General features: G+C 37.0%; 4 protein-coding genes across 12 annotated transcripts; 2 read left to right on the top strand and 2 right to left on the bottom strand.

Annotated features, from left to right (window-relative positions):
• Positions 1-936: 936 nt before the first annotated feature.
• LOC103505506 lies at positions 937-4540 on the bottom strand. Of its 7 annotated transcripts, none has more exons than XM_026820828.1 (5): positions 4523-4540; positions 3232-3505; positions 2847-3083; positions 2159-2341; positions 937-1817 (listed from the first exon to the last, which is right to left on the bottom strand). In XM_026820828.1, exons 3-5 carry the CDS (start codon positions 3076-3078, stop codon positions 970-972), a joined length of 1263 nt encoding a protein of 420 aa, XP_026676629.1. In that variant the 5' UTR covers positions 3079-3083; positions 3232-3505; positions 4523-4540; the 3' UTR covers positions 937-969. The 7 variants fall into 7 exon arrangements, with proteins under 7 accessions (XP_026676629.1, XP_026676625.1, XP_026676624.1 ...); XM_026820824.1 differs by lacking the exon at positions 4523-4540 and adding an exon at positions 3933-4224; XM_026820823.1 differs by lacking the exon at positions 4523-4540 and adding an exon at positions 3880-4224.
• A 3969-nt stretch (positions 4541-8509) lies between these two features.
• On the top strand, positions 8510-10037 carry LOC103505507 (dr1-associated corepressor homolog). The gene is made up of 2 exons (XM_008469848.3): positions 8510-8847; positions 9151-10037. The coding sequence occupies exon 2, from the start codon at positions 9207-9209 to the stop codon at positions 10035-10037; it is 831 nt and encodes a 276-aa protein (XP_008468070.1). The 5' UTR covers positions 8510-8847; positions 9151-9206.
• Positions 10038-11178: 1141 nt separating this feature from the next.
• LOC103505497 lies at positions 11179-17836 on the top strand. Of its 3 annotated transcripts, XM_026820831.1 has the most exons (4): positions 11179-11952; positions 12203-12287; positions 12526-12988; positions 17558-17836. In XM_026820831.1, exons 1-3 carry the CDS (start codon positions 11422-11424, stop codon positions 12966-12968), a joined length of 1059 nt encoding a protein of 352 aa, XP_026676632.1. In that variant the 5' UTR covers positions 11179-11421; the 3' UTR covers positions 12969-12988; positions 17558-17836. The 3 variants fall into 3 exon arrangements, with proteins under 3 accessions (XP_026676632.1, XP_026676631.1, XP_026676633.1); XM_026820830.1 differs by lacking the exon at positions 17558-17836 and having other exon boundaries at positions 12526-13238; XM_026820832.1 differs by lacking the exons at positions 12203-12287; positions 17558-17836 and having other exon boundaries at positions 12441-13238.
• Positions 15431-20336, bottom strand: LOC103505498. Its single transcript, XM_008469835.3, has 3 exons — positions 19956-20336; positions 15574-15984; positions 15431-15484 (listed from the first exon to the last, which is right to left on the bottom strand). The coding sequence occupies exons 1-2, from the start codon at positions 20218-20220 to the stop codon at positions 15677-15679; spliced, it is 573 nt and encodes a 190-aa protein (XP_008468057.1). The 5' UTR covers positions 20221-20336; the 3' UTR covers positions 15431-15484; positions 15574-15676.
• Between the last annotated feature and the right edge of the window lie 4495 nt (positions 20337-24831).

Raw genomic sequence — 24831 nt, forward strand, 5'->3', positions numbered from 1 at the left:
GTTGGATAGGGATTGATGGCCGAAGACAGCTCTTCACAGAGACTCGTTGTAAAAGACTGTGACCTCTTTTACAACGCGCCGTTTGGTATGGTTAGCTTATGGCCGATTCGTAGAAGCTTAACCCATCCTTAAGGGCTATTTGCCCCTACACCTAAGCCTCGGAGTGGGCTTTTTGTGCAAGGAGTTTCCTAACTGAGCACTAAGAATTGGGGCCATGATACGAACCTATGTAGAGGAGGCTCGTCTCCCCGAACAAGCACATGGCTCCGTTGAAGACCGCCACGATGGTGGCCGAAACGCCCCAGAAATGAACGAACACTATATTGACAATACTACAGATGAGGAGACCTAGCACTGGAACGTACAGGAGGGGCTTCCGACGTCTGTGCAGATCACTCCAGTAACCTCCTGTAAAGAAAAACAACCAAGTTACTATCCTGGCCCTCTGTATTTCGTAAATTCGTAGAAGCTTAACCCCTCTTTTAGGGCCAATAACATACAAATCCATGTTTGAGAGAGGGAACTGTAACTGCTGAGGTCTCAGCACCTATCCCGAAAGTGAAGAGAAAAGAAGGACGGGACAGGAGAAAGTCAGCCGTGCCGAGAACAAACATTATCTGTTCAGGATAAAGCTCGCCCCGGGCGGGAACTGAACTTGCGACCTAGCGCTTACAAGGCAGGTGTGCTTCCCTAATGAGAAAAAAAAATCATGTAAAAAGATGAGCCGAATAAATAGTGGGAAATTACTCGTAATGATGTTCAGGATAAAGCTCGCCCCGGGCGGGAACTGAACTTGCGACCTAGCGCTTACAAGGCAGGTGTGCTTCCCTAATGAGAAAAAAAATCATGTAAAAAGATGAGCCGAATAAATAGTGGGAAATTACTCGTAATGAAAAAAAAAAAAAGAGGCATCTCCTTTAGAATGATATGGGAATGTGTATCGAATTTTCCCGCAAAAAATTTAATTACCTACAAGGTCGCACATAACTTACCTATCATAGGTGCCACCAAATATGGCGAAGTTAAGACCATGAGAACCAATATGGTTGTCCTGTTGTTGGCCCGGGGTTGAAATAGCAGTTTCCAATTCTCATACAATGACATGAACGCCATAACAATGAATGGGCGTCGTTTGGCTAGTTTGTCCAAATCGTCTTCTAAAGGTGGTCTCTTTCCTTCAACGTACGCATCGTACGGAGCATCTTTCTCGGATTTGTTCTTAGATTTCGACTTTTTTGGTTTGGGTACTTGTTTCCACTCGGTATCATCAAAAGCTTTGTTTTCAAACGCCATGTCTGCTTTCCCTTCACTGTTCACTGAATGGTTGAAAGTGATGATTGCATCCTTCTTGATTTCCGATACATGGTCACTTTTCTTGAGATGGTGCTCGGTTTCATCTCCATTCATTTCAGATATCATTTTATCCAAACGGCTTATATGCTCATTAGTTGCAGCAAGTACATCTTGACTGTGCTCGCAGATGGCTTGTTGTTCCATGGGACTGTCATTTTTGTCTCCACTAGTAATGCTAATTTTGTCATAGAACTTCAGCGCTTTCTTGATGCTGTTGGTTTTTTCGGCTTCACTCACGTATTCTGCTTTCGACTTCTCGGACACACAGAACACAATAATGGCCAGACTTAGAATAAAGATGACAATGGTTAACAAGTAACAGTTGATGAACCCGTATTTGACGTTCAGATAGCCGGCCAAGCCTCTACCAATGGGCGTCGAGATATAGTAAGCTCCGAGGAGAATACCGATGCGAAATGTTCGGCAGGATTCGGGCGAGTTATCCGTGACGTAGCAAAGTCCCCCTGAAACAAAAAGTAGTCAACTTTGACAGTGATGAAAGTAGTTGGATAGGGATGTAGTTGGTTTTGTTGTTGTCGTCAAATGTCAAGGAACTTGACCAATAGAATGGTCTCCCCAAGTTGGATAGGGATTGATGGCCGAAGACAGCTCTTCACAGAGACTCGTTGTAAAAGACTGTGACCTCTTTTACAACGCGCCGTTTGGTATGGTTAGCTTATGGCCGATTCGTAGAAGCTTAACCCATCCTTAAGGGCTATTTGCCCCTACACCTAAGCCTCGGAGTGGGCTTTTTGTGCAAGGAGTTTCCTAACTGAGCACTAAGAATTGGGGCCATGATACGAACCTATGTAGAGGAGGCTGGTCTCCCCGAACAAGCACATGGCTCCGTTGAAGACCGCCACGATGGTGGCCGAAACGCCCCAGAAATGAACGAACACTATATTGACAATACTACAGATGAGGAGACCTAGCACTGGAACGTACAGGAGGGGCTTCCGACGTCTGTGCAGATCACTCCAGTAACCTCCTGTAAAGAAAAACAACCAAGTTACTATCCTGGCCCTCTGTATTTCGTAAATTCGTAGAAGCTTAACCCCTCTTTTAGGGCCAATAACATACAAATCCATTGATTCTGTCCAGCTAACTGGACAGGACCACCAGCTTTTTAAGGCCATTTGTTACTCCGACCCAACTTGTGACTTATTGAAAAGGGAAATAAATATCTATCTCGCCACCCACAAAAGGGTGATAGAGAGACCATTATGGGCACGTTTCTCTAAAACAAATCCATTGATTCTGTCCAGCTAACTGGACAGGACCACCAGCTTTTTAAGGCCATTTGTTACTCCGACCCAACTTGTGACTTATTCTCGCCACCCACAAAAGGGTGATAGAGAGACCATTATGGGCACGTTTCTCTAAATATATTGAGTAATTCCATACCTCGGCTGGGATTGAACCCACGCCCTCCTGTTTACCAGGCGAGCGCCTTGACCACTACACCACCGAGGAAAAAAGAGGGATGTACTTACCGACAGTGCAGGCAATGATGGCACAAACGTTCATCGTGACGAAAAAGTAAGTATTGAGTACAGTGGTAGCAGCCTGAGCCTCCTTCTCATTGGGACACAGCTTGCCCAAATAGTGGTTGCCATCGTCCCCCGAACACAACTTGTGGAAGATCAAATTGGAGGTCGTGAACTGAGCCAGAGACCGTCCGAAGAAAACAATGAAGAACAGCTGTTCCACAACATAGTAGTACATCTTACCTTACCCGAACAACTTACGAAGCATAGGTACTGCGTGAAATGATTGTTTTCTGATTTTTACCAACCGCAGTAACTCAATGGTGGCCAAGACATACAAGTGAGCACTTTGTATTTTGAACAACACTTGGGAGATAGTAGTACATCTTACCTTACCCGAACAACTTACGAAGCATAGGTACTGCGTGAAATGATTGTTTTCTGATTTTTACCAACCGCAGTGACTCAATGGTGGCCAAGACATACAAGTGAGCACTTTGTATTTTGAACAACACTTGGGACACGCATTCGCGGTGAACATAAGAGAAATTCGTGTTATCTTTACTTTTTATGACTTAGACCCGCGTAATTAAGTCGTATTTGATCAATCCTTATCTTATTGATGCGTCTTTGTTATATTATTATTTGTGTGGAGCTGATCACAGCTGATGAATGAAAGAAAGAAAGAGATCAGAAATGGATTATGAAAATCTATATTATTATTTGTGTGGAGCTGATCACAGCTGATGAATGAAAGAAAGAAAGAGATCAGAAATGGATTATGAAAATCACCAAAAAAACGTGAGACCATTCATTTGAAATCCTGCTCTGGAGTCTGGATTCCCACGTTTACCATTAACCGACATACGTTTCAACAATAACTAGTCGGGTTCAAAAGAGAATTACACAAATTTGCTAGGATTTCTAAATTTCTATAACTTTTGCTAGAATTCCTATCGCTCGCGTCAAATAATAGAAAGTAAAAACGTGAGACCATTCATTTGAAATCCTGCTCTGGAGTCTGGATTCCCACGTTTACCATTAACCGACATACGTTTCGACAATAACTAGTCGGGTTCAAAAGAGAATTACACAAATTTGCTAGGATTTCTAAATTTCTATCACTTTTGCTAGAATTCCTATCGCTCGCGTCAAATTCGAACAACTTTCTGATTTCCCCCGGGCTAAAAGACCCGAAAACGGGAGGTAACGAATTCACTCCCGTTGACCCGTTGACCTTTTTCTCCCCGAGTTCACTTCGGCCCGTGGAAAGGTTCACGAGTTCACTCCCGCTCCTGAAAGAGTCCACAACGAACACTAATGACGGGAACACTTCTGACGTGTTTTGGTTATGGCTAGAGCGCCGTGAGATATACTGGATATTACAGAAGGTAAGCAATACTGGAGATATTGCTTTATCTTATCCTAATTATTTGTCATTGTGATAACGCACTGTTGTAACATGTATCAGGTGTACCTAGCTACAAATGTACCAGGTATTATGACTGTAATAACTATATCCATCTAATATAATATGTACAAAAATATACCTACTTACTATGTGTGCTAAAAAATATTGTTATCTAGTGTCTGCCGTTTTTAAGTCATTCTAGGTTTTTTGACATCATTTGACGTGTTCCTAATCTTTATGGCTCAAAAAATTAAATTGAAGGACTACGTACACGTACGAATTCTCGACGCTTCGAAATCTTGACGTTCGCGCGCCTACAGCACGTTATATTTCTTTTCTTTTTTTTTCGTACTGTTATGTTATGGGGATCTTCACACTGTTAAACTTTTGAAATAAACTAATCAATAAAATAGAAAAAGAAGGACTACGTACACGTACGAATTCTCGACGCTTCGAAATCTTGACGTTCGCGCGCCTACAGCACGTTATATTTCTTTTCTTTTTTTCGTACTGTTATGTTATGGGGATCTTCACACTGTTACACTTTTGAAATAAACTAATCAATAAAATAGAAAAAAATCGAAAACAGATAAAAACGTTTTAAATCACTTGTCGAACTGATGGTTTTTAAAATTTAATATCGATAAAATTGTCACAATAGACCCCGTTCACATCACGAATCATTCCATTTGTAAAACCATAGGTTGGTATAACTATAACTTATGGTTTTACAAAGTGATTCTCAAACTGCGGTCCCCGGTCCCCGAGAGGGCGTGAAGGACTTCGCGACCCACGGGAAGATCACATAAAATATGGTAAAGGGCCACGGAGCGTTCAGAATTGATTTAATATCGATAAAATTGTCACAATAGACCCCGTTCACATCACGAATCATTCCATTTGTAAAACCATAGGTTGGTATAACTATAACCTATGGTTTTACAAAGTGATTCTCAAACTGCGGTCCCCGAGAGGGCGTGAAGGACTTCGCGGCCCACGGGAAGATCACATAAAATATGGTAAAGGGCCACGGAGCGTTCAGAATTGAAAAAAAGGGGCCGCGTAGAAAGAAGTTTGGGAACCACTGGGTTGTATGTTCTCTCGGGCAGCGCCAAACTTGCTGACCATGGCGAACTTTGGGTCAACACTCTTGCAACCTCGAAAAAACATGTGAGAAACAAAAAACAATCACGATAATTACATGGAACCAATAACGAAAAATTCAAAACAAGGTAGCTTAATGTCCTATACATACATACTATAAGGTGGTACTGTCCCCAACTTTATTAAGATTAGCCATGAGAAGGGTGAACCTTTTTTTTTTTTGTCTTTCAAGACGGGTTCACAAGGAACTAGTTAGGAGACGAGGTGAGGGAGATAGCTTAATGTCCTATACATACATACTATAAGGTGGTACTGTCCCCAACTTTATTAAGATTAGCCATGAGAAGGGTGAACCTTTTTTTTTGTTTTTGTTTTTCAAGACGGGTTCACAAGGAACTAGTTAGGAGACGAGGTGAGGGAGATTAAAACTGTGCTGGCTATTAATCTCAAGGTGGGCAACTACCCAGACATAGGTAATAGGTACCTGGGCACTTTATTAAGGGGCGCGGTAGCGTTCATCCCGCCAAGTCAAGTGTTACATGGGACCAAAACCGAAAAATTTAAAACAAGGTAGCTTAATGACCTGAATGCATACCTGTTACCTACATATTTCATTTTTTTTTTACCCTATTTTTAAGGCATCACTATCCAGAATAATTCTAAATTATTACATCTACTTTGTTCTTTGGTATAGATACCTACATAATATCCCTTAGCTTAGGACTATTATTATCCATTAGTCTATTATCCACCAATGTTTCTCCTATAAAAGTAAATTTCATGGTAATAAACTTTGGAAACAAGATAAAAGCTGGGTCATAGATAAAGGAAAAAGGAATCTAAATAGTAAATCATGATGAAAACATGCCACCCAGCTCTACTAATAGTTGACAAAAGTTAGAATCCTGCCAAGGCCCCCCCCCAAAAAAAAGAAAAAAAAATGGCGTCAAATAGAGTGATGTTGTCATGACCACAGATGGAAAAATGAATCACCACCATGAGAATGACCCTCGGTAAAAGCTGAAAAGGGTGTCTATTTTCATATTAGCTTGTGTTTAGCTTTAATAATGGTTTTTATTTACAAATACATTTTCTACTTGCATAGCCATAAAGTCATAAATGAAAGGCCTTTGGCCTTGATAAAGAATATATATTGGGGTTGAAAAACAAAGTAATTCCTTAAGATCAAATCTTATTTGAAAAAAAAGGCAAAAAAGCTAAAATAAAAATCTCTGATCCCATTTGAAGCAATTTACTGCCCTTTTCAAAAATTACAAGCTCTGTGTGGGCAATATTGTATATTCTACCATGTGTACAAAGGATGTGTGAGTTTATGGTTTTATGGCATATGAGATTTATGACGGTTTGATGGAAGCCCTCTTCAATGATCTTCACAAAGATTGGCATGTTTTTGGACAAACGAAATAATAGATCCAATCTGAATCATGCACTGTTCTAAATTATTACATCTACTTTGTTCTTTGGTATAGATACCTACATAATATCCCTTAGCTTAGGACTATTATTATCCATTAGTCTATTATCCACCAATGTTTCTCCTATAAAAGTAAATTTCATGGTAATAAACTTTGGAAACAAGATAAAAGCTGGGTCATAGATAAAGGAAAAAGGAATCTAAATAGTAAATCATGATGAAAACATGCCACCCAGCTCTACTAATAGTTGACAAAAGTTAGAATCCTGCCAAGGCCCCCCCCCAAAAAAAAGAAAAAAAAATGGCGTCAAATAGAGTGATGTTGTCATGACCACAGATGGAAAAATGAATCACCACCATGAGAATGACCCTCGGTAAAAGCTGAAAAGGGTGTCTATTTTCATATTAGCTTGTGTTTAGCTTTAATAATGGTTTTTATTTACAAATACATTTTCTACTTGCATAGCCATAAAGTCATAAATGAAAGGCCTTTGGCCTTGATAAAGAATATATATTGGGGTTGAAAAACAAAGTAATTCCTTAAGATCAAATCTTATTTGAAAAAAAAGGCAAAAAAGCTAAAATAAAAATCTCTGATCCCATTTGAAGCAATTTACTGCCCTTTTCAAAAATTACAAGCTCTGTGTGGGCAATATTGTATATTCTACCATGTGTACAAAGGATGTGTGAGTTTATGGTTTTATGGCATATGAGATTTATGACGGTTTGATGGAAGCCCTCTTCAATGATCTTCACAAAGAATGGCATGTTTTTGGACAAACGAAGTAATAGATCCAATCTGAATCATGCGCTATTTGCTATTTGCAGTGAAGTTGAGAGTATTGCACCAATTACCAAGAGCCTCCTTGACTAATTATATCAACTTCCTAGCAGCAACATTAAATAATTCACAAGAAGACAAAGAAAAAGAAAAACAAGCAGAAGAAGACCATTAGATGAAGTTCAAACAAATTTATACCTTAACTACCTAACAAAATAAGTGGATTGAAGAAGGTATGTAAAGTGCAGACTAACCTTAGGTCACAAGAAGACAAAGAAAAAGAAAAACAAGCAGAAGAAGACCATTAGATGAAGTTCAAACAAATTTATACCTTAACTACCTAACAAATTAGTGCCCTTCTTTTCCAAAGTTCAACCTTTGACCAAAGGATTGAAGAAGGTATGTAAAGTGCAGACTAACCTTAGGGTTGATAAAGGTAGATATAAAATATGGCTGCTGTGATATCCCATGGATCAAATATGGTAGGTAACACCCCAGAGTCCATAAAAGGATCTTGGAGTCCATAAAGGGGACTTAGGATGCTTAACCTTAGGGTTGATAAAGGTATAAAATATGGCTGCTGTGATATCCCATGGATCAAATATGGTAGGTAACACCCCAGAGTCCATAAAGGGGACTTAGGATGCTCTACTATATTAGGGAGAAAACTAGCAGGATTTATCAGGACTTTTAATGGAAGGGTGCATCTTGATACTGTCTTTTTGGCCTCTTTCTATTTGATTTGATTTTTTGGGGTGTTTACTGCGAGTAGTGGGGTTATAGTCTCCCCTTGATTATAGATGAAAGGTTAGTGACCTCGGAATTTTTCCCCCTAAATTTTTTGAAGAAACTGGGAAAAAAACTGAGGCGTAACACCGCGGCGCCATTTAGGAAAATGCGCTTTTTTCTATTGAGATGCATCAAAAATCAAACCTCTGTAGGTATTGCCTGGGCTGTAACATCAGTGAATTTCCACCTCCATCGAACACTTGACCCTTGGATTACAAGAAAGGTGCAAACTAGATTTGACTCCAGATTAGGTTCAGAGGACCCTGTTGGTACAAAGTCAGCCCGGGTTCAGTCATTCGGAGACTTGGACTAGTGACTTATGCACTGAACTGTCACACAGTATTGAGTCATTGGACTCGGTACTCGGTGAAGCTAGCCAATGTCGACAGTAGTGGAAATCAGATGATGGAGATGTTTGGTCACACTATAAGAAATATTAATAAAAATAAAAGATGTTTGGTGGTTTGTTTTCGCAGTAAAATCACAGGTAAGTTGAATGGTTTGTTTTGGGTTTGCATGACAATTTAGGATATGGCCTGTCGAGAATTCCAGATCCCAGAACTGAACTGGAAAATTTGGTTTCTTAAATCCTCATGGGGGTGGAATTACTAGTTATTAGTGGGATAGTTCTACATATGTTATGTGACTAAGACTAAGAATAAGTGGGTGTCAAACTACTTGATCAATTATGTTTTGAAAACCTTGGTAAAAATTTAGACAAACGATTGAGGAAGATTTTGCTTCCTAAATATTGTAAAATGTTTGAGAGATTTTCATTTTTATTTTGCAGTTGTCACAAACTGAACCCATGAAAAGTTCAATACCGAAATTTCTGAAAGCAAAATCATGGTCAAAGAAGGAAGAGAATATCGCAGATATAATATCTACCAGATCGTCTGTGTTCTACTCATGACTGTACATACAACATTGACTGCGAAATCGAAAAAACACCACCATTCTGCAGCTGCGGCCGCGGCAGATTCAGCTAAACTAAATGATCTAATGGCCGGAGGAGGGGGAGGCGGCTATCCCGGGGACAATCTACCACCAGGGTATGGTGGTCCAGGAGGTCCAGATGGAATGCCACCAAACTATCCAGACATGCCACCCCAACAGCCACCGAAAATGAACATGAATGACTTACTGGCAGGTCTGATGACGACAACGCCTGCGTTAGGAGACCTCGGTGGAGGTTTGGGCGATCTACCTGGTGGTTTAGGTTTAGAAGAAACTACCCTCGACCTGAATGCCAACATCGCCCTGCTAAACCAGATGAACCAAATGACAGACCCACCTCCAACCCCTGCACCAGCCACAGTACCAACTTTACCCAATCTGGTGAACATTCCAATCATACCAAACTATTTCTACGACCCTAACTTAATGCCGTATGCAAATCCACTGGGCCTCTTTAATCCTATTTTACCTAATCCGTACATGGTTCCAAATTGCCCTCCAAATATACCGATGAACTATCCCAATGGAAATAATGGACAAAACTTTCCAAACAATAACTATGGACCATGGAATCAAAATGGAAATGGTTTTGGACCGAATAATTTCAATAACAACAATGGTAACAACTTTAACAATCAAAATGTAAACAACAATGGATGGAATGGTAACAATAATGGAAATTATAACAATAATAATGGTCAAAATGGTTTTGGAATGTAAACAACAATGGATGGAATGGTAACAATAATGGAAATTATAACAATAATAATGGTCAAAATGGTTTTGGAAATAATAATAATAATAACGGGCAAAATATTCAGAATGGAAACAATTTTGGTTTAAATGGTAACAACAATGAAAATGGAAATAACAATAATAATGCACAAAATAATTTTGAAAACAATAATAACGGACCAAACAACCAAAATCCGATTAATTACAATTCTCAAAATAATAACAATGAAAATGGAAATAACAATAATAATGGTCAAAATAATTTTGGAAGTAATAATAACGTACAGAATGGAAACAATTTTGGTTCGGACAATAACAATAATGGAAATGGTAACAGTAATAATAATGGACAAAATAGTTTTGGTAGCAATAATAACTCGCCAAACAATCAAAATCCGAATAATTACAATTCTCAAAATAATAACAATAATAATGGCTTTGGACAAAATAATCAAAATGGGAACAATTTCGGTTCAAGCAACAATCAATATTCTAACAATGGTAATCAAAACTACAATTCTCAAAATGTTGGATACAATTTGCCCAACAGAACAATTTCGGTTCAAGCAACAATCAATATTCTAACAATGGTAATCAAAACTACAATTCTCAAAATGTTGGATACAATTTGCCCAACAATCAAAACGGGAATAACCAAGGAGACAACACTCAAATAAATAGCAATAATGTCGTTCCCATCTCCAAAAATGGTCAGAACAACAATTTTAATCCAGTGAATGGACAGAGTAATAATTTTGAAAACAATAATCAGAATTATCTAAATCAAAATAATAATGATTTCAATAATAATAATCAATATCCAAATAACAATCCAAACAGCAACAACAATAATAATAATCAGAACGTGAACAGCATTGCTAGTAACAATTTAATTCAAAATAATAACATAGGTGGTAACAATAATAGTCCAAACAATAATAACTATCCGAACAATAATGACAATAACAATTTGAACAACAATAACCTCAATAGTAACAATATTCAAAGCATTAATAACAACCCTATCGATAACAATAACCAGAATACTTTAGGAAATATTGGTTCCAATGCTCAAAGTGGTAATAACGTCCAAGCAAACAATCAATTTGGAAATCCTAGCAACAATATTCAAAGCATTAATAACAACCCTATCGATAACAATAACCAGAATACTTTAGGAAATATTGGTTCCAATGCTCAAAGTAATAATAACGTCCAAGCAAACAATCAATTTGGAAATTTAAATGGACCAAATTTTCAAAGTGGAAACAGTGGAAATGTAAATAATGTAGATCCAAACCAAATTACTCCACAGTATAACCCGAATTATCCAGACATCAATAATCCTACCGGTAATCAAAATGTGAATATGAATCCAAATGACGTAACAAATGGAAACATCAATTCCCTAAAAAATAACTATCCAGATTACGATGCAAAATTTTCAAACAATTTTCAAAGTCCAAACAGTTTTGGACAGACTGATAAACTAAATCCACATGCAATCAGTGATGGGCCGAATTTTATTCCAAGTTATGACGCGAATCCGTACAATGGACCTCCGACCAACCCTGTCCTGGATGGAACAAGTAACAATTTGACTAATACTGATAGCCACCAAAAAGATAATTTTGATCCGTATAACCCAGCAAACAATCAATTCAATCCTGCTAATGCTAAGAACATGTATCCTGATTATCATCAAAATATGGGGGATCCGAATAAATTTCCCCAGTATACACAAAACGATGTTCCACCTAACATGGACTATGGAAATCCTTATGGAAAAAATAACACATTCAATCCCATGTATGGAGACATATCACCACCAATATATGTAAAAGAATCCAACATACCCAAGAACCACATGAGCGATGAAACGCCAACTTTCTCACCAGACATGAAGACGAATAAGTGGGTGTCAAACTACTTGGTCAATTATGTTTTGAAAACCTTGGTAAAAATTTAGACAAACGATTGAGGAAGATTTTGCTTCCTAAATATTGTAAAAATTTTGAGAGATTTTCATTTTTATTTTGCAGTTGTCACAAACTGAACCCATGAAAAGATCAATACCGAAATTTCTGAAAGCAAAATCATGGTCAAAGAAAGAAGAGAATATCGCAGATATAATATCTATCAGATCGGACATGAAGACATACGATTCTTTAGAAAGTTGGAAAAAAGAAACAACACCTGCTGGTCTAGATGGATCTGGAAATACGGAAGTGACACATACTGAACCCATGAAAAGTTCAATACCGAAATTTCTGAAAGCAAAATCATGGTCAAAGAAGGAAGAGAATATCGCAGATATAATATCTATCAGATCGTCTGTGTTCTACTCATGACTGTACATACAACATTGACTGCGAAATCGAAAAAGACATGAAGACATACGATTCTTTAGAAAGTTGGAAAAAAGAAACAACACCTGCTGGTCTAGATGGATCTGGAAATACGGAAGTGACACACGTAAGAGGGAAAAGACATAAGAGAAGGAAAAGAAAGATGTTGGATGATTTATTTGCCGACGATGGCTCTCAACAGGGTAAACCAAAATCAGATCAAGTAGCGCCAAAAACTTCATTTGAAGACCCTTTCAAAAACAGTGACCACGATTTTCACACGACAATCGACTCAAAGTCCAAGGAGGTAAAGAGTGGTTCTCAATTTGAGAATCTATCGAAAGATCAACTGATCAAGGATAAAGACAAAATCGATGCAATATTAAAAGACAAAAAGTTCCTTGACAGCTCATCCAATGAAATGACTACAGCGTCCAAGCCTGGAGGTTTGTGGAACAAAATAGCCAATGGAGGCAGCTGGCTGTACAATGTTGTGACTGGGGTTCCAAAACTGAAAGATGTTTTCGTGAAAGATTTCAAATACTACATTACAGATTTGGACTCTTAATATCTGCTGTCCTTTCTCTGGTGATTTGGCCTGTATATCTAACTATGTTCAAGTGATAATGGACTTTCAGATGATCTTCCTATGTACACCTACAGATCTAAACAATTCTACAGACCTATACAATTTCCAGAGAAAGGACGCCCAAGTGTTAATTTGAATTTTTGAACTACCCATATTGAAAGTCAACATAATTTGTATCTACTTAAGTATATCTTAGTAAGTAAGGAATTGCTATCAAGAAAAACCTTCTCTTTTGTGCCTTTGAAATGATCCCAAATGTGAATATGAATCCAAATGACGTAACAAATGGAAACATCAATTCCTTAAAAAATAACTATCCAGATTACGATGCAAAATTTTCAAACAATTTTCAAAGTTCAAACAGTTTTGGACAGACTGATAAACTAAATCCACATGCAATCAGTGATGGGCCGAATTTTATTCCAAGTTATGACGCGAATCCGTACAATGGACCTCCGACCAACCCTGTCCTGGATGGAACAAGTAACAATTTGACTAATACTGATAGCCACCAAAAAGATAATTTTGATCCGTATAACCCAGCAAACAATCAATTCAATCCTGCTAATGCTAAGAACATGTATCCTGATTATCATCAAAATATGGGGGATCCGAATAAATTTCCCCAGTATACACAAAACGATGTTCCACCTAACATGGACTATGGAAATCCTTATGGAAAAAATAACACATTCAATCCCATGTATGGAGACATATCACCACCAATATATGTAAAAGAATCCAACATACCCAAGAACCACATGAGCGATGAAACGCCAACTTTCTCACCAGACATGAAGACATACGATTCTTTAGAAAGTTGGAAAAAAGAAACAACACCTGCTGGTCTAGATGGATCTGGAAATACGGAAGTGACACACGTAAGAGGGAAAAGACATAAGAGAAGGAAAAGAAAGATGTTGGATGATTTATTTGCCGACGATGGCTCGGTCGCGCTTCGCGCTCCCTTGGCTTCGCCCCTGAAAACTAATATCGTCCCTGAGTCTTGTCTGGAAGAAATGAAAACTGAAAACTAAAATCGAAAGAAAACATTAAACGTAGGAGAAGTTTTGCTGGCCTCAAACCTTGTTCCCTGTGTATTTCTTATGGGAGAACTAAAAAAAACGTCAATATCTCGGGAACAGTTTGGAATTTCGGGATTTTCCGATTTTTCCCAGTACCTACAAAAAATAAGGAATCCAATGGTGAAAACCGCATCTTCCTAGCTCATCTAGAAGTGGGTTAGAATTAGTATGAGTGAGTGAGTGAGTCAGTCAGTCAGTCAGTCAGTTACACAAGGGGCTGTATATATTTAGGACTAGAAGAAGGACAAGGAAAAGAAAGGGTGGGTTTCACCAAACGACTTTTTAGTCCCTAACAGCCTGTTAAATCAAATGGAACTTAACAGCCTGTTACGAGTTAACAGGCCTTCTAAGGACTGAAAACATACTTAATACCTATTGGTGTTTTTTCATAATTAAAAAAGATTCTATTATCGTGTTATCCCAAAATCCCATCTATTGACGAACTTCCTGACTTCACCAGGTAATCCTCAGATTCGCTTCCACTGCCAGTCCTGCCACCTATTTGACCAAACCCCCCACTACCGGCAGTCCCAGCGATAATGCATCCGTAGCTTTCAACTTGGACAATGTCATAGCGTCAAATGGTCAGATGAACTTCCAAAATGGAGAATCTAACGGTAAGTAAAGGTGTATTTTCCTTTTCTATTATGGTGAAAAACAGTATCGCTTCCGCCAAGGGCCAGCCACTCACTATCAGGTACACCTGATCAAATCCGGCTGTAAAGTCTACCTGATACTTGATGAGCACTCCATACAATCAGGTGGACCTGATCAGGTGTACCTGTCGTCAGGGCTACCTGATAGCTAGTGGCTGGCCAAGGAGATCTGAATTTTCAACTTCAAAACCTTTTCAAAGGCAAAGCATTTTCTAAATTTCTATGGTACCCACAGACCCCCAGGTCTCTTTCCGCCAATCCTGATGGAATGGTGGCTCGATTAGTACCTACTACATAGTCAATCAGAGATTATTAAATAAAAGAAGTAATAGAAGATACAAGTTTAACTAGATGTGACTTGTATTATTTTTGGGTGGGCAGGAAGTAGGAAGGTACTTTATTGACTATTTTCCTACTCTTTTGAATCAGGAAATATGGTAAATTAAATGATTTCTGTACTTCAACAATTTACTCCTTGCGTTGATCCGATTGTTCACACTGTTGGTGATGGAGTGTAAAGCTGTGTCCACACATAGTCAACGTCAGCGATACTTCGATCGATCGACGAGGTGAAGAGGTGAATCTATGATGTCGAGGCAGTGTACGGTTTCAATCGGCATCGATTAAATCGACCGGCCGTCGATCGATGTCGACTAAACTGTCTACACTGCCTCGACAACATGGATTCACCTCGACCAGTCGACTATGGATTAGAACACATCACATGCCTTCAGGCACACTCCATTTGTCAAGGGTCTAGGATTTCCTTGCCCTTGGGATCAATTTAATTTGAAGAAACCATTTCACTGATGTTTGGACACAGCTTAAGGTTCAAAGACACGGGTCTAGGATTTCCTTGCCCTTGGGATCAATTTAATTTGAAGAAACCATTTCACTGATGTTTGGACACAGCTTAAGGTTCAAAGACACGTTCATTTCCGCTGTATCACCTGATGATTATCTCTGGTGTCTCGCTCTGGTGGAGAAACAAATACTCCATCGGCTTAATACCCGACAGCACATTGTAGTGTTTGTTATGTGGCGCCACATTCTTCAGCTTTTGCAGCACCTGCTCCAGCGTGTATTCAAGGAAGTACATGGTCTGCTTGTCGATCATGTTCTCCTCGATATAGGAGATGAGCTTGAACGCAATGTCGCTGATCTTGTACCGAATGGCGACGTAGACTTGCATCAGATCGTCGCGGTTGTCCTGCAACTGTTTGAGTAGCTTGTATTTGATGCTGACGAATTCGCCTGAAATGATAGAATAGAAGAGAATATACCCTATTTATTTTGCCAGAATGAGACTCAAAAGTCCCTTTACTCCCGCAGTCTATGTATCTGGTACAAAATAGGTGTGAATAAAACAAAATAGGTATAAATTATGAAGAGATAAATTAGATTCTAAAGTCAGCTCCCTCAGAGACCCGGGTTCGATTGCACGCGGGAGACCCGCGTTCGATTCCTGGCGGGGTCAAGAAATTTGTTCCCTTTCCTTTAGTTTTAGGTTTATTGTAGTATATAAGACTTTACTTTTAATTTTTTATAATAATACCACTGAAGATGCCGTAACTGGCGAAACCCGGTAGCTAATAAAATAATATTGTAAAAAAAAGCGATCTGTTTTCATTTTCCCCTATTGAAATAATAAACATTACTCCTCTGAAAGTTGATATGCGATGCTTTAAAATGGGTCCCTTTTATGATTCACCTTAAAAATTAGGCTCAAAATTTCAAGTTGAATTAAATTTAAACCTCGGCCATACACACTTCAAACCAGACTTCCAAACTTCAAGCCTGATAACCCCTCACTTCAAACTAGGGAGATGTAGTGAAAAATAAACAATTATGTAATTTAAAAACTAGAAAGAATATTCTACAAACAAACTAAAGTGATAAAAATCAGAGCGGACTAATCAGATTTCACGTAATGAAAACACAACTCATAATAATAACAACAACAAACTCAAAACGCTTCAGAAAGTAATTGATTGCTGTGTAATGAACACGTCCAAGTTGCAAATAATATTCTAAGTGAATATAAAATGGAAATAGTTTTGAAGGTAGTGCTAATCAGCTCGTGTTTTGCCCATGTGATATGTGCCCCTGCTCCAATCGAAGACGTTACGTCCAATAATACACCAAAACTATTTGTGAACAGTGTTGAAGCCTCTCAGATAAATCAAACAAATGACAACCGTGACATCAATAACAATGAGATAAAAACAAAGGAAACATTCGACAAGACGGTTGAAACTAATGAACTGAAAGAAATAGCAGCAAAAACTAAAGAATTAAATGAACAAGCTAAAGAATTAAACAAAAAATTGAATGACTATGAAAAGTACAAGGTTGTGAATAATGAAAATGACAAAAAAGCCATCGATGAAGAAACAAGTACGTTATCTAATGATATTGTAGGTGAAATTAAAGGTGTTCCTATTGATTCTAAAGATAATCTGATTGGAGAAAAGCAACCCAGTGCGGAAATAAAGGAGACAACTTTGAAGGAAGAAATTGATTTCAAACCATTGAAGGATAATGATGAGACTGAAAACTCCAAAATCAAACAGGACAAACATTTAGACTCTATTCAGGATACGAATGAAAAGAAAGTGAACTTCAAAAGCAAGGACAGTGTAATAAATAGTGTAGAAGAAGATGATAGTGGCAACAAAGTTACAAACTGTAAATGCAAAAGTCGATCTTCACAAACATTAGTGGATGAAATCAGCGATGACCTAAGTGGCACCAAACCCACTTTCGTGAAAGATTTCAAATACTACATTACAGATTTGGACTCTTAATATCTGCTGTCCTTTCTCTGGTGATTTGGCCTGTATATCTAAGTCTGTTTAAGTGATAATGGACTTTCAGATGATCTTCCTATGTACACCTACAGATCTAAACAATTCTACAGACCTATAAAATTTCCAGAGAAAGGACGCCCAAGTGTTAATTTGAATTTTTGAACTACCCATATTGAAAGTCAACATACTATGTATCTACTTAAGTATATCTTAGTAAGTAAGGAATTGCTATCAAGAAAAACCGTCTCTTTGTACCTTTGAAATGATCCCAATTTCAAAGTTACAAAAAGTTTACTGTAGAGGTGCTTAACTACGTATGAAACATGTAGCAATACTACATTTTAGTTTCATGAAGACGAAGTCCCTCTATAAATGTCTAAATTTAAAAAAATCCTTAGAACTGTAGTACTTTTTTTTTTTGAAATTTTATCTAACGATGGACATCTTGTGTCAGAGGACAATAGCCTAAAATACCTACCTAGAATATTATGGTTGCCTTGTCGCCTATTTTAATCAAGTGGAAAAAATTGTAGAGAAATCCCTTTCATGTGGAGCTTTACATCCTATTGAGTCAGTATCATATTTTCAGTTCATTTACTACACAATCATATCCACACAACATCCAGGTACCTATCTGCAATAGTGCAATCTCTGTTCAAGTGATAATGGACTTTCAGATGATCTTCCTATGTACACCTACAGATCTAAACAATTCTACAGACCTATACAATTTCCAGAGAAGGGACGCCCAAGTGTTAATTTGAATTTTTGAACTACCCATATTGAAAGTCAACATACTTCTTTGTATCTACTTAAGTATATCTTAGTAAGTAAGGAATTGCTATCAAGAAAAACCTTCTCTTTTGTACTTTTGAAATGATCCCACTTTCAAAGTTACAAAAAGTTTACTGTAGAATAACGGGCTCTTAAGTCCAAAATATTTATATGGGAGTTGCATCCCTCTACTTAAAGGTTCTAGTGCAGAACAGTATTGTCAATAAGTGAGATGTTATCAATGAAGCAACTCGAGAAAAGCACCAAGTCACAATGTAAACAATAGAAGTACAGAGTGAGTCATCCTAAAGAAAAAGTCTGTTCTAAAAAATATTTTACAAACTCTGTTATTGTTTGTAAACAATTTTACTGGTTTGTGCTCATTTCGGTGACTTTGTAAAATGATACCTTGTAAAGCTTTAGTTTGTTAGATTTATTATTATTTTTTTACCAAAGTATTTAACTGTACAAAAAAGTGTTAACTTCTGTTTATTGTTCATTCTGTACCGTCCACTTTGTACATCGTTCACCGTTTATTTTAGAATAAAATATTTTACCACAGATTTTCAGCAAAAAATTGAAATTTTATCCATTGTTTTGCATAAGTGTTGTCTATTCTTAACTCTTATCCTAGCAGCATAAATCTATATTTAACTTGTACTTAATCAAATTTGAACCTAAAATAAACTGTATTGGTGTAATATAATACTTAGTCCGTTCCAAGTGTCACTGTCAAACTTCCAGGTGATGTAGATCATAAATTAAAAAGGAGACCCTTGCAATGGCAAAGCTGAGGGTTCTATATTACATTGAGTAATATATTGGTGTAATATAATACTTAGTCCGTTCCAAGTGTCACTGTCAAACTTCCAGGTGATGTAGATCATAAATTAAAAAGGAGACCCTTACAATGGCAAAGCTGAGGGTTCTATATTACATTGAGTAATATTTTCATTTGAATAACTGAGGCGGTATCACCAGAAATATCCAACAATGTATGTCCAATGTAGCACATTTCTAGGTGTGATTCAGTTTATTCTGATCATTGGATTGGATTGCAATGATTACTATCCTGAGTGAGGCGGTATCACCAGAAATATCCAACAATGTATGTCCAATGTAGCACATTTCTAGGTGTGATTCAGTTTATTCTGATCATTGGATTAGATTGCAATGATTACTATCCTGACTATTGAGATATTGGGAAAATCCTACAATGCTGTAGTGAGCACCAAAGTTGTGACATAATAACACAAAGAAACTGCATTTACATTTACAAATTAGATTCTAAATTGAAAATACAGAGTTACAACTTTGGATAATTTTTGGATTGACCTCAATCATGGATCAACTTAGGTAGTATGATTGGATTGATTACCTAGGCACACAATCCGACGTATTCCATTAGTGTTCATTTTACACCAGGTGTTAGGTTAGGACTACCCTCTACTGATGAGAGCCAAAAGCTCCAAATGGCTGTCCAGGCTTATAATCCGTACCAGTCCATTGTACACTGATGTACAGCGTATAATATGGATGATATTATGAATGTAATTATTTGATGAGAAGTATGGCTAGAGTGGTTTGCTTCCCAGGTCAAAAAAAGAGGGGGGGGGAGAAAAAAAAACAAGACCAACTTACCTGACGTGTCTACTCTGGTGTTATTCAGCATGTCCGACAACCTCTGGTAAGTCTCATACAGAACCACCTCATTCTGGTCGATGAAATCATCAATGTTCTCTTTCAAAGAGTACAAATGCTCCTTGTACAAGATCTTGTATTCGTCTTTTATGACTTCAAAATCTCCTATATCCTTCAGATTGTACTCTGGAACTAATTTGGCGTTTGTTCTGGCGAGGAGACAGAGTATACAGAATAGAGTTGGTAGTTTAATTCTCAGTTGCATTGTTGTTTAGTTGTATAGTTTTTGTTGTTGGTTGTTGTTGTTTCTTTCTTTTCTTCAGAGCTTACCACGAATTATTGTGTGTATAGCTTCCTTAACTATCCAGGAAAAGGAGAAGACTGCTGAATAGAGTTGGTAGTTTAATTCTCAGTTGCATTGTTGTTTAGTTGTATAGTTTTTGTTGTTGGTTGTTGTTGTTTCTTTCTTTTCTTCTTTTTCTTCAGAGCTTACCACGAATAATTGTGTGTATAGCTTCCTTAACTATCCAGGAAAAGGAGAAGACTGTTTTGTGGTTGTGCTTTTGTTAAATTCATCATTGTGTTTCCTTGGCGATGAGACCGAATGGATTTTTTACTTTCCTTGTTTTAAATAGGATCTTTTTCTTATAGATATAATATATAATACAATGTGGATATTAAGTAGCCAGTTAAAGGGACACTGTAAGTAAATTTGGAACCGTAGGTCAATTTTTTCTACTGTATTTCGTTGAAATCTAACTTGTAACCAACAAAAAGGTAATCACTAATCACAAACAGAACATGCAGAATATTATTTGTATTAAAAATGGGGAAAAGACTAGAGAAATAAACTATAGCTTTAAAAATGAATTAATCACCTTGACGACAAATACTAAAGGCGGTCTAGTGGTTTATGTTTACACACTCATTTAATCGCTGTGACTAATTCGTTACTGAGTTAATATTGCTTAACTACGTATGAAACATGTAGCAATACTACATTTTAGTTTCATGAAGACGAAGTCCCTCTATAAATGTCTAAATTTAAAAAATCCTTAGAACTGTAGTACTTTTTTTTTTGAAATTTTATCTAACGATGGACATCTTGTGTCACAGGACAATAGCCTAAAATACCTACCTACCATACAGAACCTAGAATATTATGGTTGCCTTGTCGCCTATTTTATTCAAGTGGAAAAAATTGTAGAGAAATCCCTTTCATGTGGAGCTTTACATCCTATTCAATCAGTATCATATTTTCAGTTCATTTACTACACATCTACACAATCATATCCACACAACATCCAGGTACATTTATATTGATAGTCTACCTATCTGCAATAGTGCAATCTCCTATTATAGGTAACATCAATTAGTATTTTTTTTCCTTCCGGAGACCCCATCAAAGTCCTAATGATAGGGAGATGTAGTGAAAAATAAACAATTATGTAATTTAAAAACTAGAAAGAATATTCTACAAACAAACTAAAGTGATAAAAATCAGAACGGACTAATCAGATTTCACGTAATGAAAACACAACTCATAATAACAACAACAAACTCAAAACGCTTCAGAAAGTAATTGATTGCTGTGTAATGAACACGTCCAAGTTGCAAATAATATTCTAAGTGAATATAAAATGGAAATAGTTTTGAAGATAGTGCTAATCAGCTCGTGTTTCGCCCATGTGATATGTGCCCCTGCTCCAATCGAAGACGTTACGTCCAATAATACACCAAAATTATTTGTGAACAGTGTTGAAGCCTCTCAGATAAATCAAACAAATGACAACCGTGACATCAATAACAATGAGATAAAAACAAAGGAAACATTCGACAAGACGGTTGAAACTAATGAACTGAAAGAAATAGCAGCAAAAACTAAAGAATTAAATGAACAAGCTAAAGAATTAAACAAAAAATTGAATGACTATGAAAAGTACAAGGTTGTGAATAATGAAAATGACAAAAAAGCCATCGATGAAGAAACAAGTACGTTATCTAATGATATTGTAGGTGAAATTAAAGGTGTTCCTATTGATTCTAAAGATAATCTGATTGGAGAAAAGCAACCCAGTGCGGAAATAAAGGAGACAACTTTGAAGGAAGACATTGATTTCAAACCATTAAAGGATAATGATGATGAGACTGAAAACTCCAAAATCAAACAGGACAAACATTTAGACTCTACTGATTGGAGAAAAGCAACCCAGTGCGGAAATAAAGGAGACAACTTTGAAGGAAGAAATTGATTTCAAACCATTGAAGGATAATGATGAGACTGAAAACTCCAAAATCAAACAGGACAAACATTTAGACTCTATTCAGGATACGAATGAAAAGAAAGTGAACTTCAAAAGCAAGGACAGTGTAATAAATAGTGTAGAAGAAGATGATAGTGGTAACAAAGTTACAAACTGTAAATGCAAAAGTCGATCTTCACAAACATTAGTGGATGAAATCAGCGATGACCTAAGCGGCATCAAACCCATGTATGAAGTGATTTACGATATTATCAAGAAAAATAACGCAACCATACAAAAAACTTGGCTAAAAATATTGAAAGAAAACAATAAGATCATCTCGAGAAACAAGCGAGAGTCAGACGTATTCAAAAGTTTCCTGCACAACTTTGAAAATAATTTAGACATTCAACCTGACGATCCACTCAAGAGTGACGATTCCGGAGAAACCAAGAACGAGAACATTGAAATCAAAGGAGAGAAGAAACTGGATGACGATACAGATGTGAAATATTATCACAAGAAAGACGACACTGTCGACAAAACGAAGATTGAGGAAAAGAAAGACAATGCCCATGTTCACGAGGAGAACGTCTTTTACCATTACAGCAGTGTTTTGATTACACCGGAATCTAGTATACTGAATTCTTTTTATAATGAAATAGATAAACAAGATCCAGAAAGGGTAAAACTGAAAAATAAATATCGAAGCATGGAATATTGGACATTTACAAACCCGTTTGATAAATATACATCTTCATCAACAAAGAAATATGATCAACCCTACCCTACATTCGGTAGAAATGCAGCAACCATTTCAGTTGGAGCAAGTCGATTCAAACTATTTAACAAAAATTGGTACAACGAATACAAACATAGGGTTCACAAAAGAGATGTTTTTAATAGTGATAGTACCGCTGGACACCTGGTTAACACTATTATGAATTATTTAACTGCAGCTGGAAACGTTTACAATACAATCATGACAGTTTACTTTAAATGTATGTACAATTATATGCGTGATATGTACTCCTCAAGTTACTTGTCACCATCTCATCAACATGTACAACCTGATACTGATCAAGATTATATGGATGCTATTGAACGCATAAAACAATGGTCTCAGAAAATTTCTAATATCTCGGCTAACTCCAACCTTTCGTTCACTATTCTCAATGAAGGCTATCAACAGTATACACAATATATAGCTCTGAACTGGTACACGGAGACATACAGTGACAATAGAACACAATACTTCTGTGATTATGGGAATGACACGTACATGCTTGTTAATAACAAACTCCAATTATTCAATAAAACTTTGCATCAACTAGTGTCATTTCCAGACCAAAATGTAACTCAGCCTATGACGAACGATTCGATTTTTTTGGATGTTAGAACAATAGAACCTCCGAAACTGTCGTGGATAAACAGCGAAGAGTTGAAAAAGCGGAATATAAATGTACCCGATGATGAACAGTACATTATTGTAAAGAATTTATCAGACCCATTCAGCATGCACCGAGGTTCTCTTAATGATATTTATGGGCAAAAAATTCCAATGAGTCTATACCCATCTTCAAACCAAACACAGAAAGAAAATATTGAAAGCTCAACTAACCCTGCTAATGGTAATACGTTTTCTTTGACATTGAATCAAACAGTCACCGATTATCCGGAAGATTTACTGGACAAAGCTGCAGATTTCGTTCTATCGTTCTACTTTAAAAATACAACTATGCATGAAGAAACAACTACAGATGACTACACAGAGGTTACTGATTGTTTTGATAAATTTGAAAATGCAGCAATAAGGTTCTTCAAAGGAAGTAATAATTCGACAAATAGTACACCAGGGAATTCAAGAGATATAACTGAAAACTTGAACTGGAGTAATGTTTCAAGTACGAATAAAATTTCACTTTGGGCTTCAAGCAATGATATGAGGAATTCAACAACAAATAAAATAGTATCAACTTCAATGAATCCTGCCACAATGACGGGAGTTAAAAACAACCTACCTAAAGAACATAACCTACCAATAGACCAAAGGAAGATAAGAGCCAAGAGATCTTTACTTTCGTGATATGAAGAATTCAACAACAAATAAAATAGTATCAACTTCAATGAATCCTGCCACAATGACGGGAGTTAAAAACAACCTACCTAAAAAACATAACCTACCAATAGACCAAAGGAAGATAAGAGCCAAGAGATCTTTACTTTCCAGATGCATAAAAGGTCTAAAATTAGTTGGTGGTGTATTTAGACCCGTAGAAAAAGGTGTTGTCAATGTTTTGGATGATGTTTTTGGACCTTACAGCTCCAGTGATATTAGAAGTGGAAAAATGAATGCCGTGAAAGATTCTTTCAGCAAAACGAATAAGTTAGCTTATTCTCGTGAGAACATTCTAAAGAATCATGAAACCTCTGTAAGCCTGTCCTCGAAAGAAAAAAGGGCAGAAAGTAAAGATGAATCTCGTTTTAAAAGTGACTCAGATAAAAAAGAATTACAAACTTCAAAAGATAACAGCTTAACAATTGGTGTATTTAGACCCGTAGAAAAAGGTGTTGTCAATGTTTTGGATGATGTTTTTGGACCTTACAGCTCCAGTGATATTAGAAGTGGACAA

Source organism: Diaphorina citri, unplaced genomic scaffold, assembly GCF_000475195.1.
Source record: "Diaphorina citri unplaced genomic scaffold, Diaci psyllid genome assembly version 1.1 scaffold179, whole genome shotgun sequence".
Taxonomy (NCBI): Eukaryota; Metazoa; Arthropoda; class Insecta; order Hemiptera; family Psyllidae; genus Diaphorina; species Diaphorina citri.